Consider the following 16,932-nt stretch of genomic DNA (forward strand, 5'->3'; position numbering starts at 1 on the left):
TCTGTGTTTTTCACTGACCAGTAAATACCATAGAAAGGCGTTTTATTCAGAGAGCATGTCAATAGTGTAGAGAACAAAGCATCAGACATGCAGTAATGGAACCAGTCGATATCAAAGTGCTCCTTGTTGGGCAGGGCTACAGTGTCATTCGGGTTCATCTCTATTGGCCAGAGAAAGTTCACTTGGCTTCCTATAGGACCAGAGAGTTGCTACTGTATACATGGGGTGTATTCAGTGAGGTGAAACATTCTTGTTGCAGATAGAAATGTAATAGAGTTGACACTATACCCTATCCTCCATGACAGACAACCCATATGTTTCACAAAGTATTTGTTCTATACAAAACATTTCTATGGCTATGTTGCACCCACTAACCCTACCCATAGTGCTGTACTACTCACCTTGGACTACTGTAGGAAATAAACAAGTGCAGATAAAGAGAAAAGTGCAGAACCAGAAGGAAAAATGGATTAAACCTCAAAGGATCAGGAATGGTCTAATAATACATCTCAACACCAACATTAACTCAGAAGCACTAAATTACATTTTATACATGTGTGACTATCCCATTTTACGTAAAGATAATTACAGTTAATGTGTAAGACAACTCTATAGATTAAACTGAATTCTCTCTATATTAGATTATGGATAGAAGGCTAAATGCACATCATATAGGATATTATGGGGCTTATAAAGGGCTTACAACGTTTTAAAGACACCTGGCCTTCAAGGTAACAGTGACAAACAAATACTGTACATATGGCTCAGTCTTTTCAGTTTCCATCTACGTGAGCTGGTACCCGTGTCTCACTGGGCTGGCTCCAGGGGGCCTGCTCTCACCTGGGGCCAAAGCCAGGCCACTGGTACTTTTCAGATGGCATTTACATAATGGCTAACTGTGAACTTTAACACCTTCTCAAAGAGCAACTGTTTTGATGATGCAGAGGTTGTTGATTCTGCTACTACTGTCATTTCTCCTATTCGATCTGTATCGATAAAACAGTTAATCTCCTGTAAAAACCAAGTACTAGATGTCTCTATTTAGAGGATTTGATCCCAGTCTCAGTGTTCTCCTGTACAGAAATAGTTCCCAGGTCAGTTTTTCATGTCAGAGGGAGGGGTATGGTTATGGTACAAAGAGGGGTTAAAGCACAGATTGAGATTCTATTTCTATGGTTATAAGTTCTTCTTTGATGTCTTGTAGATGGGCGTGGTTATTTTGTAGATGGGAGTGGCTATCTTGTAGATGGGCGTGGTTATCTTGTAGATGGGCGTGGTTATCTTGTAGAAAGGCAGGGTTGTTGTGTAGAGGGGCTGTACTATGATTCATTGTATTATCAGGTTTGTTGAGTTTCCCAGACTGCTGGTCTAGCTGCTCCTGGTTTCGTCTGAGAGAGTGGTTTCTCAGATGGGCAGTGAGGCCCCTCTGGGTCAGCTGGTAGATGCGACACTCATAACAGTAGTAGGGTGTCACGGACAAGTGTCTAACCTGATGTTTTAGGAAGCTGTCGATCGAGTTAAAGGTTTTTCCACACTCCTCACAGTGTGGGACCCTGCCCGGGTGTTCCAAGTCATAGTGCTTTTTAGTTGTGTACTTTCGCAGGATCTCCAGGGAGCAGAAGGAGCAGCGGAACGTCAACTTGTGGACACTGGTATGACAACGAGAGTGCTTGTCCAGGCTAGTTTGGTTTCTGTAGTATATGTTGCAGAGTGGGCAGAAGAATTTCTTCTTATGGCTGGGTTGGTATTGATTCTGCTGCACCTGGGCTGTCAGGTAAGCATCATAGGCCTTCATCTTCTGCTCCTGGGATTTCTGGCCTTTCTGGGCTTTCTGGGCTCCCTGGGATTTCTGGGCTTTCAGGTAAGCATCATAGGCCTTCATCTTCTGCTCCTGGGCTCCCTGGGATTTCTGGATAGTCTCCAAGGCCTTCTTCTTCTTCTTGTCATCCTTTACACGGTGGAAGCGGATGTGAGTCCACAGGGACCTCTTAGTTGTGTAGTGTTTGGGGCAGAGTGGCACTGGGCAGGTGTATTTTGCATCATTGCAGCTGCCGGTCTTGTGCTCCATTAACTCACTTCGGGACTGGAAGGTGTTGCTGCACTGTGGGCAGCGGAACCCTGCCACTCTCTTCTTTCGCTTCTTCTCTTCTTCCTCCACAGTCTGACCTTTCTGTCTCTCCCGCTCTTCCTCCCTCGCCCTCTCTGCAATCATCTTCCACTCATCTTCCTCTGTTTTCTTCCTCTCTTGCTCCCATCTCCACCACTGCGGCCCCGGGAGCTTTTTCCGTCTCCCTTTTTTCACCCACATCCCTTCCATTCTGCCCTCTCCCCTCTCCTCTATCCTCCATCCCTCCTCCTCCTTCTCCTCCTCCTCCTCCTCCCCTAACACATATTCCCTCCATCCCTCCTCCTCCTTCTCCTCCTCCTCCCCTAACACATATTCCCTCCATTCCTCCTCCTCTGGTTTTGAGTTTTCTATCACAAACACCTCCACCTCATGCGCCGTCACATTCATTTTCTCCATCATCCATTCTTTCATTCTGCCCTTTCCCTTCATCCCCTCTTCCCTGTGAATCTCTGTTACCATAGCATCATAGCCTCCATCTTGGTGAGAGTGTGAGTGTTCCATCCCATACTCTCCTCCCTCTTTCTTCCTTTCTCCTGTGTGTGAGTCTGCTATTTTCACCACTCTAATCTGGTCATAGCTCCCTGCAATGCTCACGTCCTGCCCAACATTTTCCTCTTTGATTGAACTAAACGACTTCTTGATTGAACCCAACAAATAGTTTGAGCGATTCACCTGCGAGTCCACCTCCCTGTCCACTGGCTCCTCCTTGATGCCAGTCTTTTTTACTTCCAACATCCCAGTCCCCTTTGCACTCTCAGTGGACACCTGTGAGATGGACAAGAAGTGTTTCATTATTTAATTTAAGTTACAGTGTTTGGGCTACACTTGGTTTAAGAAACTGTAGGCTAGGCCTGGAAGACTCATTTTATATGGCCATAAAGTTTAAGAACAAAAAAAAATACTATAAGAACAAAAAATATGATTTGTTGGTGGTGTGGAGTGGGAAAGGTGAAAGACATGAACTACTTAATTGGCGGCAAAACGTTTAAAGCATTGCGCCGCCATCTTTACTATAGGGCAATTCCATGGTAACAGAATTGTGCTGAAACTTAAATTGTTCACTTAAAATGTATGCCACACAAAAACCCATCGATTTCAAAAGTTTAACAAACCATAAAACTATGCACAAGGACTACTTTTAAACAAGTACACTGATTTTTACAATAACATATTTACTGGAAGAACTGTCAAGATGCCAAGTTTGGTCAAATCATTTTGGTAAAATCTCTGTTTTTTGTGTGTCCACATTTTCCAAAACCGCCAAATATCTGCTCCAGATTTAGACTGGACCAGACCAAATCTGAACCAATCACAGACGTTTATGTTTCACAAGTTTGTACAGACAAAGTACAGCACTCTAGAGCACAGTACATTAGTGTACTCAAATTTAGTGTGCTCTGTGTACTGTACAATACTCTACTTTTCTTTACTGTACTCTACTGTCCAAATTTGTGAACCCAACTGTCGTTTGTGATTACTACGATTTCCCATTGTAGCCAATTCAATTGCTGAAATTCCGTTACTGATTTGGTAACGGATTTCAAGTTCTAATCAATAAAAAAATTCCTAAACAAAATTGATTTCAGTAAAAACACTAACTAATTGATAGGCCTACCTTTACTTGTTACTTCTGTAAACTTTCACTATCCTTCCTCCTCATGAGGGAGAGAAATTGGAAAATATCTTAAAGATACAGTTATGTGGATTTTTGGTAATGGAATTTCAAGGCACCAGCGCAATGTTTCTTAAACTTACAAAAGGCAACATTTCGGCAAGTGTTAATATTAGTTGGCAACGGTCTTTACTTTAACATATTAACGTATTTTGATGTATTTCTAATACCTTTTAAGACTTTTTCTTGCAGATGTTTTCTAAGACCTCTTTTCCATCTGTTTGACCAGAAATCAAAGCCTTTGCTTACTAAAAAAATTTGGGATGGAAAATGGTTGAAAAATTTAAATATGCCTTAAAGCCCACACCAGTAGAAAGTAGAGGTCGACCGATTAATCGGATGGCCGATTAATTAGGGCCGATTTCAAGTTTTCATAACAAATCGGTAATTGGCCTTTTTGGACGCCGATTATGGCCGATTACATTGCAATCTACAAGGACACTGCGTGTTACACGAGTGCAGCATCAAAAGAGCCTTGTGGCTGCAAGGAGCCACGGTAAGTTCCTAGCTAGCATTAAACTTATCTTATAAAAAACAATCAATCAATCTTCACATAATCACTAGTTAACCTAGTAATCATCATCCATATGTAGTTAACTGGCTTGTCCTGCGTTGCATATAATCAATGTGGTGCCTGTTAATTTATCATCGAATCACAGCCTACTTCAACTTCGCCAAATAGGTGATGATTTAACAAAAGCGCATTCGTGAAAAATAACAATCGTCGCACAAATGTGTCTACCATAAACAGCAATGTCTTTCTTAAAATCAATACAAAGTATATATTTTTAAACCTGCATATTTAGTTAAAAGAAATTCATGTTAGCAGGCAATATTAACTAGGGAAATTGTGTCACTTCTCTTGCGTTCAGTGCAAGCAGTCAGGGTATATGCCGCAGTTTGGGCTGCCTGGCTCATTGAGAACTGTGTGAAGACCATTTCTTCCTAACAAAGACTAATTAATTTGCCAGAATTTTACATAATGACATAACATTGAAGGTTGTGCAATGTAACAGCAATATTTAGACTTAGGTTTGCCACCCTTTCGATAAAATACAGAACGGTTTGAAATGATGCTCTTATTTCTGTGTGTTTATTATGTTAGAATTAAGTCTATGATTTGATAGAGCAGTCTGACTGAGCGGTGGTAGGCAGCAGTAGGCTCGTAAGCATTCATTCAAACAGCACTTTACTGCATTTGCCAGCAGCTCTTAACAATGCTTGAAGCACAGCACTGTTTATATGACTTCAAGCCTATCAACTCCAGAGATTAGGCTGGCAATACTAAAGTGCCCATAAGAACATCCAATAGTCAAAGGTAAATGAAATACAAATAGTACAGAGAGAAATGGTTGACGGGTCATAATTCCTATAATAACTTGCGGCTGAACTTGAAAGGGGTTTCTTTGTTATTTTACCGTTCATGTCTTCCATAGAGAAGGTCTTTATCTACTTCAAATGTGGTCTGTGTTTCGTGCAGGCTTACACTGCCTCAGCTTTTTGATACTCATGTAAATCTCGCTAGAATAAGGTAGCGTTTGTCAACATATTTTCAATAAATCCACTCTACAAAAAATATTTGCCTATATTTAGCCAATATTGATCAGAGTTACCTTATCCTATGGATATCTACACAGTTATCAAATTGGCAAGGTGTTGTAAACCTAAACGAAACACAGACCTTATTTGAAGTGAATCTAAAAACATCCTGTGGAATAAATGAATGAATTAACCGCCTTTCGGATTTATTTTGCTGGAAGGTGTCATGGGAATTATGACTCACACCTTGGTAGTCAATTATTACCATGCACATTATTAAAATAGGATTTCCTGCATATAGAAATGACAGTTTTTGTTTTCAACATTCATCATAGGTAACTTTATCTCTAGTTTTATGATTCAAACAGTTGAGAGTATGTGTCTCTTAGCAGACACTTCAGTATCCTTGTCACTTCAGAGAGCTGTGCGTGTGTGTGTACAATTATATTAATTTTACAGATGGCAGAGAAAAGCAGAGAACCAGTGTGGGACTATTACATTGAATTGGCACCAGGGAAATCAAGGTGTCTTATTTGTGATAAAGAGGTCAGCAACGGCTAAATCAAAACATACCACTAACCTGGGGAAATCACCTTAACACCCATCCAAAAGCCCATAAGGAATCACCTTAGGAACACCCATCCAAAAGCCCATAAGGAATCACCTTAGGAACACCCATCCAAAAGCCCATAAGGAATCACCTTAGGAACACCCATCCAAAAGCCCATAAGGAATCACCTTAGGAACACCCATCCAAAAGCCCATAAGGAATCACCTTAGGAACACCCATCCAAAAGCCCATAAGGAATCACCTTAGGAACACCCATCCAAAAGCCCATAAGGAAGCAATGATGAAAAAAGCTACAGGAAAAAGGATACAGACACGTCAGACATCGCAGGCTACAATCTTACAACTGTTTAATAAACAAGCAAAATGGCCAAGAAGATGGATGAAGCAATTATTGAGATGATTGCCACTGACAACCAGCCATTCACAGTGGTGTCTGATGTTGGTTTTCCGAGGCTGAACCCCGGTACAGGATCAAAGATGAAAAATTATACCGCGCAGAAATGCTAGATAAAACGCATTAAAAAGAGTTGTGATGAAAGTGAAGAATCTGGTAGCACCAGTGAACACTCCACACATGGCATTCACAACTGACTGCTGGTCAGGCACTACAGAGTCCCTGATGAGCCTTACTGGACATTTCATTGACAATATTTGGACAAGAAAGCAGGTTGTGCTGAACGTCAAGACTGTGACTGGATCACACACAGGAAACTACATCAGAGAGATGTTCTTGACCATGTTGGAATACTGTGAAATCCACACAGAGTATAGTGTTGGTCCTCAGGGACAGTGGGGCAAACATGGTGAAAGGTATGAGACTGGCAGAGCTTCCAGACTTCAGCTGCAGTGCACACACCCTATAGCTTGTAATCAATGATAGACTATCCAGTCAGAGAGCTGTGCTAGACATTATTGTCATGTTGAAGAGCTGTGCATCTCACTTTGACCACTCTGTACTGGCTGTTAGAGCCGATTTGGACATATTTGTTTAAAAGACTGAACATACCGAGCTCCATGTACATTTGTGTAAATATATTAAATATTAATGTACATGATGAAATATTAGGTACGTACATTTATGATTTATATTTACCTGATTGAGATATATTAATTAGTTGTTAGTGTAACTCAGTTTTGGCCCCCCCTCTTGCCCATTCATTGTATTGTGGTAAGTGTGTTAGGATAAAGGCAGGAAGTTGGGCCTTCGGGGGAGTCCTTGCTAGATGCGGGAGCGGTATAGTTTTTTGACCATACAGACATACAAGTCATATTATGTATTTTCCATATCAAGTAATCTATGCTTTAAGTTGATTGGATAATCATTTCTTTGTTAGATATAAGAAGAATAAACATTTTTGTTGCACCATATCCCTGGATGGCATTGAATGTTTGGCCATTTGGAAACCTTGAGTGTGGACTGTATGCTTACCAAACAACCCCGCTTCAGGCTTGGGCAGTGGCAATGGTAAAGAGGAAAGGAAGCCACTACACTGGCCAAACAGAGGCTGAGGGCCATTCAGGAAGATGTTGGCCTTCCCAAACACAGCATCATCCAAGAAGTTCAAACTCGCTGGAACTCAACACTACACATGTTACAGAGGATGTTTGAACAGAGGCGTGCACTGAATGTGTATGCAGGTGAATACGAACACAGTGGGACATTGTCTCTAACCTAATTGAGACTCTGGCACCTATGGAGGAGGTGACACTGGAGATGAGCCACTTCATCAGCTCTACAGCAGCATGCATCATCCCCAGTGTGTCGGTGCTGAAGCTGATGCAGGAGGGTTCTTCTACTCAAGGCATCAACATTTTACGGAAAACCATGTTGGACAGTCTGACAAGGCGGTGCTCCAAGGCCGAGGAGACAAAGTGCCTGGTGCTGGAAACTGTCCTGGATCCACGTTACAAGAGCTAGACCTTCACCTCAGGGACAGCACTAGAGAAAGACAAAAGAGTGGCTGAAGGAGGAGTCTGACCTACTAAGGAGTCCAAATCCCAGAGCCACAGCCGAATGGACTAGTGAAGAGGAGGACCCAGATCCAGGTGCAAAGAGGCAAAGAGTCCAAGATCAGCCACCCAGTCTGGTGGACAGCCTTTACGCTAGAATCCTTGGAAGCCAAGAGGGCAGGGCTGGAGTCCAGTGCAGTTTTTAAATGGAGTTGGAGCGTTACCTCACAGAGAATGTCATTGACAGAAAGAGTGCCTTGTCTTTGCAGTGGTGGAAGCAGAATGAGGACAGACTTCAATCACTTGCTCCACTGGCAAAGAAGTCTCTGTCCCCCACCTTCTTCGGTCCCAAGTAGAGGTCGACCGATTCTGATTTTTCAACGCCGATACGGATACCGATTATTGGAGGACCAAAAAAACCAATACCGATTAATTGGACAATTTTTTAAATGTATTTATTTATAATAATGACAAAATAAGTGTTAATTCAGTATTGTTGTAATTGACTTAATATAATACATCAATCTAATCAATTTAGCCTCAAATAAATGAAACATGTTCAATTTGGTTTAAATTATGCAAAAGCAAAGTGTAGGAGAAGAAAGTAAAAGTGCAATATGTGCCATGTAAAAAAAGCTAAGTTCCTTGCTCAGAACATGAGAACATATGAAAGCTGGTGGTTTCTTTTAACATGAGTCTTCAATATTCCCAGGTAAGTAGTTTTAGGTTGTAGTTATTATAGGACTATTTATCTCTATACCATTTGTATTTCATATACCTTTGACTATTGGATGTTCTTATAGGCCCTTTAGTATTGCCAGTGTAACAGTATAGCTTACGTCCCTCTCCTCGACAACAGCCACCCTTGAAGCATCATTACACATCGCTCCACAAAAGCCGTGGCCCTTGCAGAGCAAGGGGAACAACTACTTCAAGGTCTCAGAGCGAGTTACGTCACCGATTGAAACGCTATTAGTGTGCACCCCGCTACCTAGCTAGCCATTCCCCATTGGTTACACCAGCCTAATCTTGGGAGTTGATAGGCTTGAAGTCATAAACAGCTCAATGCTTGAAGCACAGGGAAGAGCTGCTGGCAAACGCACAAAAGTGCTGTTTGAATGAATGCTTACGAGCCTGCTGCTGCCTACCACCGCTCAGTCAGACTGCTCTATCAAATATCAAATCATAGACTGAATTATAACATAATTACACACAGAGCCTTAAGTCATTAATATGGTCAAATCTGGAAACTATCATTTCGAAAACAAAACGTTTATTCTTTCAGTGAAATACGGAACCGTTACATTGCGCAACCTTCAATGCTGTGTCATAATTACGTAAAATTCTGCCAAATTAGTTTGCAACGAGCCAGACGGCCCACCCTGGTGCATATACCCTGACTCTGTGTGTAATTAACGCAAGAGAAGTGACACAATTTCCCTAGTTTAATATTGCCTGCTAACCTGGATTTCTTTTAACTAAATATGCAGGTTTAAAGAAATATACCTCTGTGTATTGATTTTAAGAAAGGCGTTTATGGTTAGGTATATTCATGCAACGATTGTGCTTTTTTCGCAAATGCGCTTTTGTTAAGTCATCCCGTTTGGCGAGGTTGGTCTTCACACAGTTCGCAACGAGCCAGGCGACCCAAACTCCTGCATAGAGCCTTACTCTGTTGCACAGAATGCAAGAGAAGTGACACAATTTCCCTAGTTAAAAGAAATTCATGTTAGCAGGCAATATTAACTAAATATGCAGGTTTAAAAATACATACTTGTGTATTGATTTTAAGAAAGGTGTTGATGTTTATGGTTAGGTGCACATTGGTGGAACGACAGGGTAGGCTAAGTAGGCTATGATTCAATAATAAATTAACAGGCACTGCATCGATTATATGCAATGCAGGACAAGCTAGATAAATTAGTAATATCATCAACCATGTGTAGTTAACTAGTGATTATGTTAAGATTGATTATTTTTATAAGATACGTTTAATGCTAGTTAGCACCTTACCGTGGCTCCTTGCTGCACTCGCATAACAGGTAGTCAGCCTGCCACGCAGTCTCTTCGTGGAGTGCCATGTGATCGGTGTCCAGAAATGCAGATTACCGATTGTTATGAAAACTTGAAATCGGACCTAATTAATCGTCCATTCCGATAAATCGGTCAACCTCTAGTCCCAAGTGAGAGTGTTCAGTGAGGTGGGGATCATTTACGATAAGTGGAGGAGCAGACTGACAGGGGAATATGCAGACAAGCTCTGCTTTTTGCACTACAACCTAAAACTTCTTACCTGGGAATTTTGAAGACTCATGTTAAAAGGAACCACCAGCTTTCATATGTTCTCATGTTCTAAGAAAGGAACTTAAATGTTAGCTCTTTACATGGCACATATTGCACTTTTACTTTCCTCTCCAACACTTTTTTTGCATTATTTAAACCAAATTGAACATGTTTCATTATTTATTTGAGACTAAATTGATTTTATTAATGTATTATATTAAGTTAAAATAAAAGTGTTCATTCAGTATTGTTGTAATTGTCATTATTACATATATATATATATATATGTAAAAAATTGTCTGATTAATCAGTATCGTTTTTTTTGGTCCTCTAATAAATCGGTTTCGGCGTTGAAAATCTTTTTATTTTTATTTTTTATCGGTCGACCTCTAGTAAAAAGCCACTTTTTCTAGCTGAAAGACGATGGCCAGAGCTTACCCAGGATGCTGCACAACAACTTAGGTTGGGCTTGAAGTGACAAACCCGAACTCCACGCTTCGTGCAAATTCATGCCAATGCCTTATCTTTTCCTATGAAATTATGTGTAAATTATTTTTAGCCTCGGTTTCGTTTCAGGGCTGGGTTTTATTTGAATGGTACCACCCACCAGCATGGCATTGTTTATTAATCATAAACACCTGCAAAGTTTGAGTCGCAACTGAGCTGAGCAATATAATAGATAACCTTTGGCAACAGCAAAGATGATGGATAATTAAGCAATAAATGCAGGAGTGGGTGTGGTATAATTACATTGGTAACCAGTTTATAATATCAATAAGGCACCTCGGGGGTTTGTGGTACATGGCCAATATACCACGGCTAAGGGCTGTTCCTACGCACGGCGCAAGGTGGAGTGCCTGGACACAGCCCTTAGCCTTGGTATATTGGCCATGTACCACAAACCCCCGAGGTGCCTTATTGATATTGTAAACTGGTTACCAATATAATTAGAGCAGTTAAAATACATAGTCATACCCCTGATATACGGTCTGATATACCAGGCTGTCAGCCAATCAGCATTCAAGGCTCGAACCACCCAATTTATAAATGAAGATGCACTATATACACAAAAGTATGTGGACACACCTTCAAATGAATTGATATGCCTATTTCAGCCACACCCGTTGCTGAAAGGTGTATAAAATCGAGCACACAGCCATGCAATCTCCATAGACAAACATTGGCAGTAAAATGCCTTACTGAAGAGCTCAGAGACTTTCAACGTGGCACTGTCATAGGATGCCACCTTTCCAACAAGTCAGTTTGTCAAATTTCTGCCTTGCTAGAGCTGCCCCGGTCAACTGTAAGCACTGTTATTGTGAAATGGGAAACGTCTAGGAGCAACAACGGCTCAACTGCAAAGTGGTAGGCCACACAAGCTTACAAATGGTCTGTCCTCGGTTGCAACACTCTACCAAGTTCCAAAATGCCTCTGGAAGCAACGTCAACACAAGAACTGTTCGTCGGGACGTTCATGAAATGGGTTTCCATGGCCGAGCAGCTACACACAAGCCTAAGATCACCATGCGCAATACCTAGCATTGGCTGGAGTGGTGTAAAGATCGCAGCCATTGGACCAGTGGAAACTCCTTCTCTGGAGTGATGAATCATGCTTCACCATCTGGCAGTCCGACGGATGAATCTGGGTTTGGTGGATGCCAGGAGAAGGCTACCTGCCCCAATGCATAGCGCCAACTGTACAGTTTGGTAGAGGAGGAATAATGGTCTGGGGCTGTTTTTCATGTTTCGGCCTAGGCCCCTTAGCTCCAGCGAAGGGAAATCTTAGCACTACAGCATACAATTACATTCTAGACGATTCTGTGCTTCCAACTTTGTGGCAACAGTTTGGGGAAGGCCCTATTTCAGCATGAAAATGCCCCATGTACAAAGCGAGGTCCATACAGAAATGGTTTGTCGAGATCGATGTGGAAGAACTTGACTGGCCTGCACAGAGCCCTGACCTCAACCCCATCAAACACCTTTGGGATGAATTGGAACTCCGACTGTGAGCCAGGCCTAATCGCCCAACATCAGTGGCCGACCTCACTCTTGTGGTTGAATGGAAGCAAGTCCCTGCAGCAATGTTCCAACATCTTGTGGAAAGCCTTCCCAACAGAGTGGAGGCTATTATAGCAGCAAAGGGGGGACCAACTCAATATTAATGCCCATGATTTTGGAATGAGATGTTCGATGAGCAGGTAGCGACATTCTTTCGGTCATGTAGTGTAGTTCACTCAGGCCGTTTACCATTGAAGAAAATGGTCAGTTCCGGGTCTTTCATAGACAGGTTGGTTGTTTAGCAACAGAAACGATGCGCACAACCATGGGGCAAAACAGATGAGGTTGGCTTCGATTGTTGACAACATGTAAGCTATATTTCGTCTCCAATGTTAATTGAGAACATAAATACATTTGCACAATGACCACTTGTTGCCTCTTAAATATATTGTTACAGTTGTTGGTTAGCTAGCTAGATAATTTTAGACATATTAGCATTGGCATGAAATCAGTCAAAACACCTCAAATCAAGACATGGTATCAATAACGAGCCACTTGGCAGTTTCTTGTCCTTCTTGCTAGCAATCTGGCCATCCGGAATCACAACAACAGGCTGGCTTCTGCCCCATGGAAGCGCGCACATTGTTTTGGTGACGTTGTCAGCCAACCCATCTATAGACATCAATGCAATAGCAGCTGGGTCTGGTCTATTTAGCTCATCGACTTACATTGAACCAGACAACAACAAAAAAGTCAGTGGGGTGTCTCTTTTCCCCTTCTGTCTCTGGCTACAGCTTTTTACTGGCTGCCTGAGCCATGGAGCAAATTAAAATAGGTTACACCCCCACATTTTCACCAGCAACTTATCATAATCTATTGGAAATATAAAGTTTCACTTATTTTGCTCTAGTCTGTCTAAAAAAAATATGGTAAATGGTCAAATTGCGTGTGATATGCATTTTGGAACCCCGCTCCCCCAAGATGAATGGTTTTGGCCACACTCCACTGCTTTGACTGATGCAGCTAGAAATCAAGTGTCTATCCTACACTGAACAAAAATATAAATGCAACATGCAACAATTTCAAAGATTTGACTGAGTTAAAGTTATTTTAAGATGTGTGTATTGTTAGATATTACTGCACTGTTGGAGCTAGGAACACAAGCATTTCACTACACCACAATAACATCTGCTAAATATGTGTATGTGACCAATACATTTTTATTTAGATTTATAAGGAAATCCATCAATTGAAATAAATGCATTAGGCCCTAATCTATGGATTTCACATGACTGGGAATACAGATGTGCACCTGTTTGTCACAGATACCTGTAAAAATGTTTTGAATAGGGCGTGGATCAAAAGAACAGTCAGTATATGGTGTGACCACCATTTACCTCATTCAGATTCACATCTCCTTAGCATAGAGTTGATCAGGCTGTTGATTGTAGCCTGTGGGATATTTTCCCACTCTTCTTCCAAGGCTGTGCAAATTTTCTGGATATTGGCAGGAACTGGAACACGCCCTCACACAAGTTGATTCAGAGCATCCCAAACATGCTTTAATGGGTGACATGTCCAGTGAGTATGCAGGCCATGGAAGAACTGGGACATTTTCAGCTTCAAGGAATTGTGTACAGATGGGGGCTGTGCATTATCATGCTATAACATGAGGTGATGGCGGCAGATAAATGGCACGAACAATGGGCCTCATGATCCCGTCACGGTAATTCTTTGCATTCAAATTGCCATTGATAAAATGCAATTGTGGTCATTGTCCATAGCTTATGCCTGCCCATACCATAACCCCACCATGGGGCACTCTGTTCACAACGTTGACATCAGCAAACCGATCGCCCACACAACGCCATACACGCTGTCTGATATCTGCCCGGGTATAGTTGAAACCGGAATTCATCCGTGAAGAGCACACTTCGCCAGTGTGCCAGTAGCCATCGAAGGTGAGCATTTGCCCACTGAAGTCGGTTATGATGCCGAACTGCAGTCAGGTCAAGACTCTGGTGAGGATGACGAGCATGCAGATGAGCTTCCCTAAAATGTTTTTTTGACAGTTTGTGCAGAAATTCTTTGGTTGTGCAAACCAACAGTTTCATCAGTTATCAGCGTGGCTGGTCTCAGACGATGCTGCAGATGAAGAAGCCAGATGTGGAGGTCCTGGGCTGGAGCGGTTTCACATGGTCTGCGGTTGTGAGGCCGGTTGGACGTACTGCCAAATTCTCTAAAACAATGTTGGAGGTGGCTTATGGTAGAGAAATTAACATTACATTCTCTGGCAACAGCTCTGGTGGACATTCCTGCACTCAGTATACCAATTGCACACCCCTCAAAACTTGAGACATCTGTGGCATTGTGTTGTGTGACAAAACTGCAAATTTGAGTGGCCTTTTAATGTCCCCAGCACAAGGTGCACCTGTGTATTATCATGCGGTTTAATCAGCTTCTTGATATTCCACATCGGTCAGGTGGATGGATTATCTTGGCAAAGGAGAAATGCTCACTAACAGGGGTGTAAGCAAATTTGTGCTCAAAATTTGAGATAAATCCACTTTTTGTGAGTATACAACATTTCTGGGAACTTTTATTTCAGCTCATGAAACATGGTACCAACACTTCACATGTTGTGTTTTTATTTCTGTTCAGTGAATAATGAAAAGGCACCCGTGAAAGATTATGCTTTGTGTCCGATGCGCTCAAGGTGTTACATAGAATTTGCGGCGTACATCATGAGCAAAGTCATTTCACTTCCCCTAGCTGTGAGAACCATGGCCTCACGAGCCTACCAAAGGTTGCACTGTGCCCATTACAATGTAGAAATATGTGTCTAGTCCGAACGGTTCAGGCTATCCATATTACCAGAGCTTCATCTTATTCTTTCTATGGAGAATTTGCGGCGGCAATCTATGGAAGATGTCAATAGATGGCAAAGCCCAAGATAGTGGTTTCCCCTATCCATCTGTGGCAAAGTTCTCTACATGCTTATGACAAATCCAGCTCCAGAACCAGCCATAGCCAAGCTGGCTGTATCCGTCATTCTTTCGGAGATAGAACCTAAAAGACAATTTCCACTTATCAAATCAAATCCAATTTTATTTGTCACATACACATGGTTAGCAGATGTTAATGCGAGTGTAGCGAAATGCTTGTGCTTCTAGTTCCGACAATGCAGTAATAACCAACAAGTAATCTAACTAACAATTCCAAAACTACTGTCTTATACACAGTGTAAGGGGATAAAGAATATGTACATAAGGATATATGAATGAGTGATCGTACAGAGCAGCATAGGCAAGATACAGTAGATGGTATCGAGTACAGTATATACATATGAGATGAGTATGTAAACAAAGTGGCATAGTTAAAGTGGCTAGTGATACATGTATTACATAAGGATGCAGTCGATGATATAGAGTACAGTATATACGTATGAATATGAGATGAATAATGTAGGGTAAGTAACATTATATAAGGTAGCATTGTTTAACGTGGCTAGTGATATATTTACATCTGCCCATCTGCCCACTTATAGGACTGGAATTACGTGGAAATAGTGTCAGCTTTGCTCTCTGGTGGGGGCCTAATCCTTTGAACTTCACATGTTAGTGCTCATGGGTCCTTGTACATGGAAAATATCTATAACCTTTTCAGCATACTCTCTTGATTAAAGATGCACTCCGGGATCTTAAGCAAAACAAATTCGTAACACATTGCACTAATTGGATTCGTAACAGATCACACTAATGAAAAAAATCATATATCATACAAATGACAAAATTCTTAACATATCACACAAATGGATGACGTTGTATGCAAAAATCGGGGCCAATTTTGGCTTATGAGCACCACTTTAAAAACTACTGGCTGAAATTATACAAAAATTTGAGAGTGAATCTTTAACTTATTCGCCTATAGTATACAATATTTAATTAACTTACCAGCCTATAATATACTGTCTTTGATTAATTTACGAGCATATAGTATTCTTACTAGCCTATAGTAGATTGTCTGATTAACTTACTAGCCTATAGAATACTGTATTTGATGCAGTAGCCTACACAAGTTTAGGTTGGATCCAATGTTACATTAGTTAAGTTTCATAAAACACATACAGATTTACAAAGTTGTAGGCTAGCCTCTTAGCGCAAATATACTCACTGTGTGTTGCCGATACGCCGATGTTTTATCAGTGGAATAAATCGTTGGGACTGCGTCAAGATTTAATATTAACCTCGTGGTGAAACCGAGATCAAGTTTTGTGAAGCACTCTTCTGTAAAGTGGTCGCCACATAAACGGGACACAACTGGAATATTCTCTCCCGAGTTGCTTTCATTAATAAACTGTAGCCACTGTTGACGTCTCTGTGGTTCCTCTGGTAAACTGTAATGAATAATTGCGTCCGATTTATTGGCGCATCCTCTAACAATGCATCTATGGATTTCCATTTGGTGCTTTTCTTTAGCCAGTTATTTTCTCATGAAACAGAGCCAAATTTGATATACCTTTTAGCTACTCATTTTGTCGTCACCACTGACCCAGATTGTTGTGGTCTTTGCTAGCCAACTGTTAGCAACAACAACCAAGTTAGCATTGTGGCTAAGCTGTCTACAGTGTTAAGTCAATAATTAATATCCGCACGTGGACTTTACACATTCTCTCTATCTGTCTATTCCGTTTGAACAGTGGTGAATATGTGTACAATCATATTTTTCAGGTACTAAAATGCTAATTAATGGATTGCAAAAATAGCTAGGTTGCAACTTCTTATGTTTTTG

The 16,932-nt window shown here is 41.3% G+C and overlaps 1 protein-coding gene across 1 annotated transcript; it reads right to left on the reverse strand.

Moving 5' to 3' along the window:
- Positions 1–25: 25 nt before the first annotated feature.
- LOC135563754 (zinc finger and BTB domain-containing protein 47-like) lies at positions 26–16,919 on the reverse strand. Its single transcript, XM_065007020.1, has 2 exons — positions 16,315–16,919; positions 26–2,893 (listed from the first exon to the last, which is right to left on the reverse strand). Exons 1-2 carry the CDS (start codon positions 16,600–16,602, stop codon positions 1,145–1,147), a joined length of 2,037 nt encoding a protein of 678 aa, XP_064863092.1. The 5' UTR covers positions 16,603–16,919; the 3' UTR covers positions 26–1,144.
- Between the last annotated feature and the right edge of the window lie 13 nt (positions 16,920–16,932).

This window comes from Oncorhynchus nerka, linkage group LG22, assembly GCF_034236695.1.
Source record: "Oncorhynchus nerka isolate Pitt River linkage group LG22, Oner_Uvic_2.0, whole genome shotgun sequence".
NCBI lineage: Eukaryota > Metazoa > Chordata > Actinopteri > Salmoniformes > Salmonidae > Oncorhynchus > Oncorhynchus nerka.

Excerpts from the sequence above, each read along its gene's own strand:
- LOC135563754 (XM_065007020.1), bottom strand. The coding sequence starts at position 16,602 with ATGGAAATCCATAGATGCATTGTTAGAGGATGCGCCAATAAATCGGAC. Across the intron at positions 2,894-16,314 it reads CGGCGTATCGGCAACACACA|GTGTCCACTGAGAGTGCAAA; the intron begins GTGAGTATATTT and ends TCCATCTCACAG.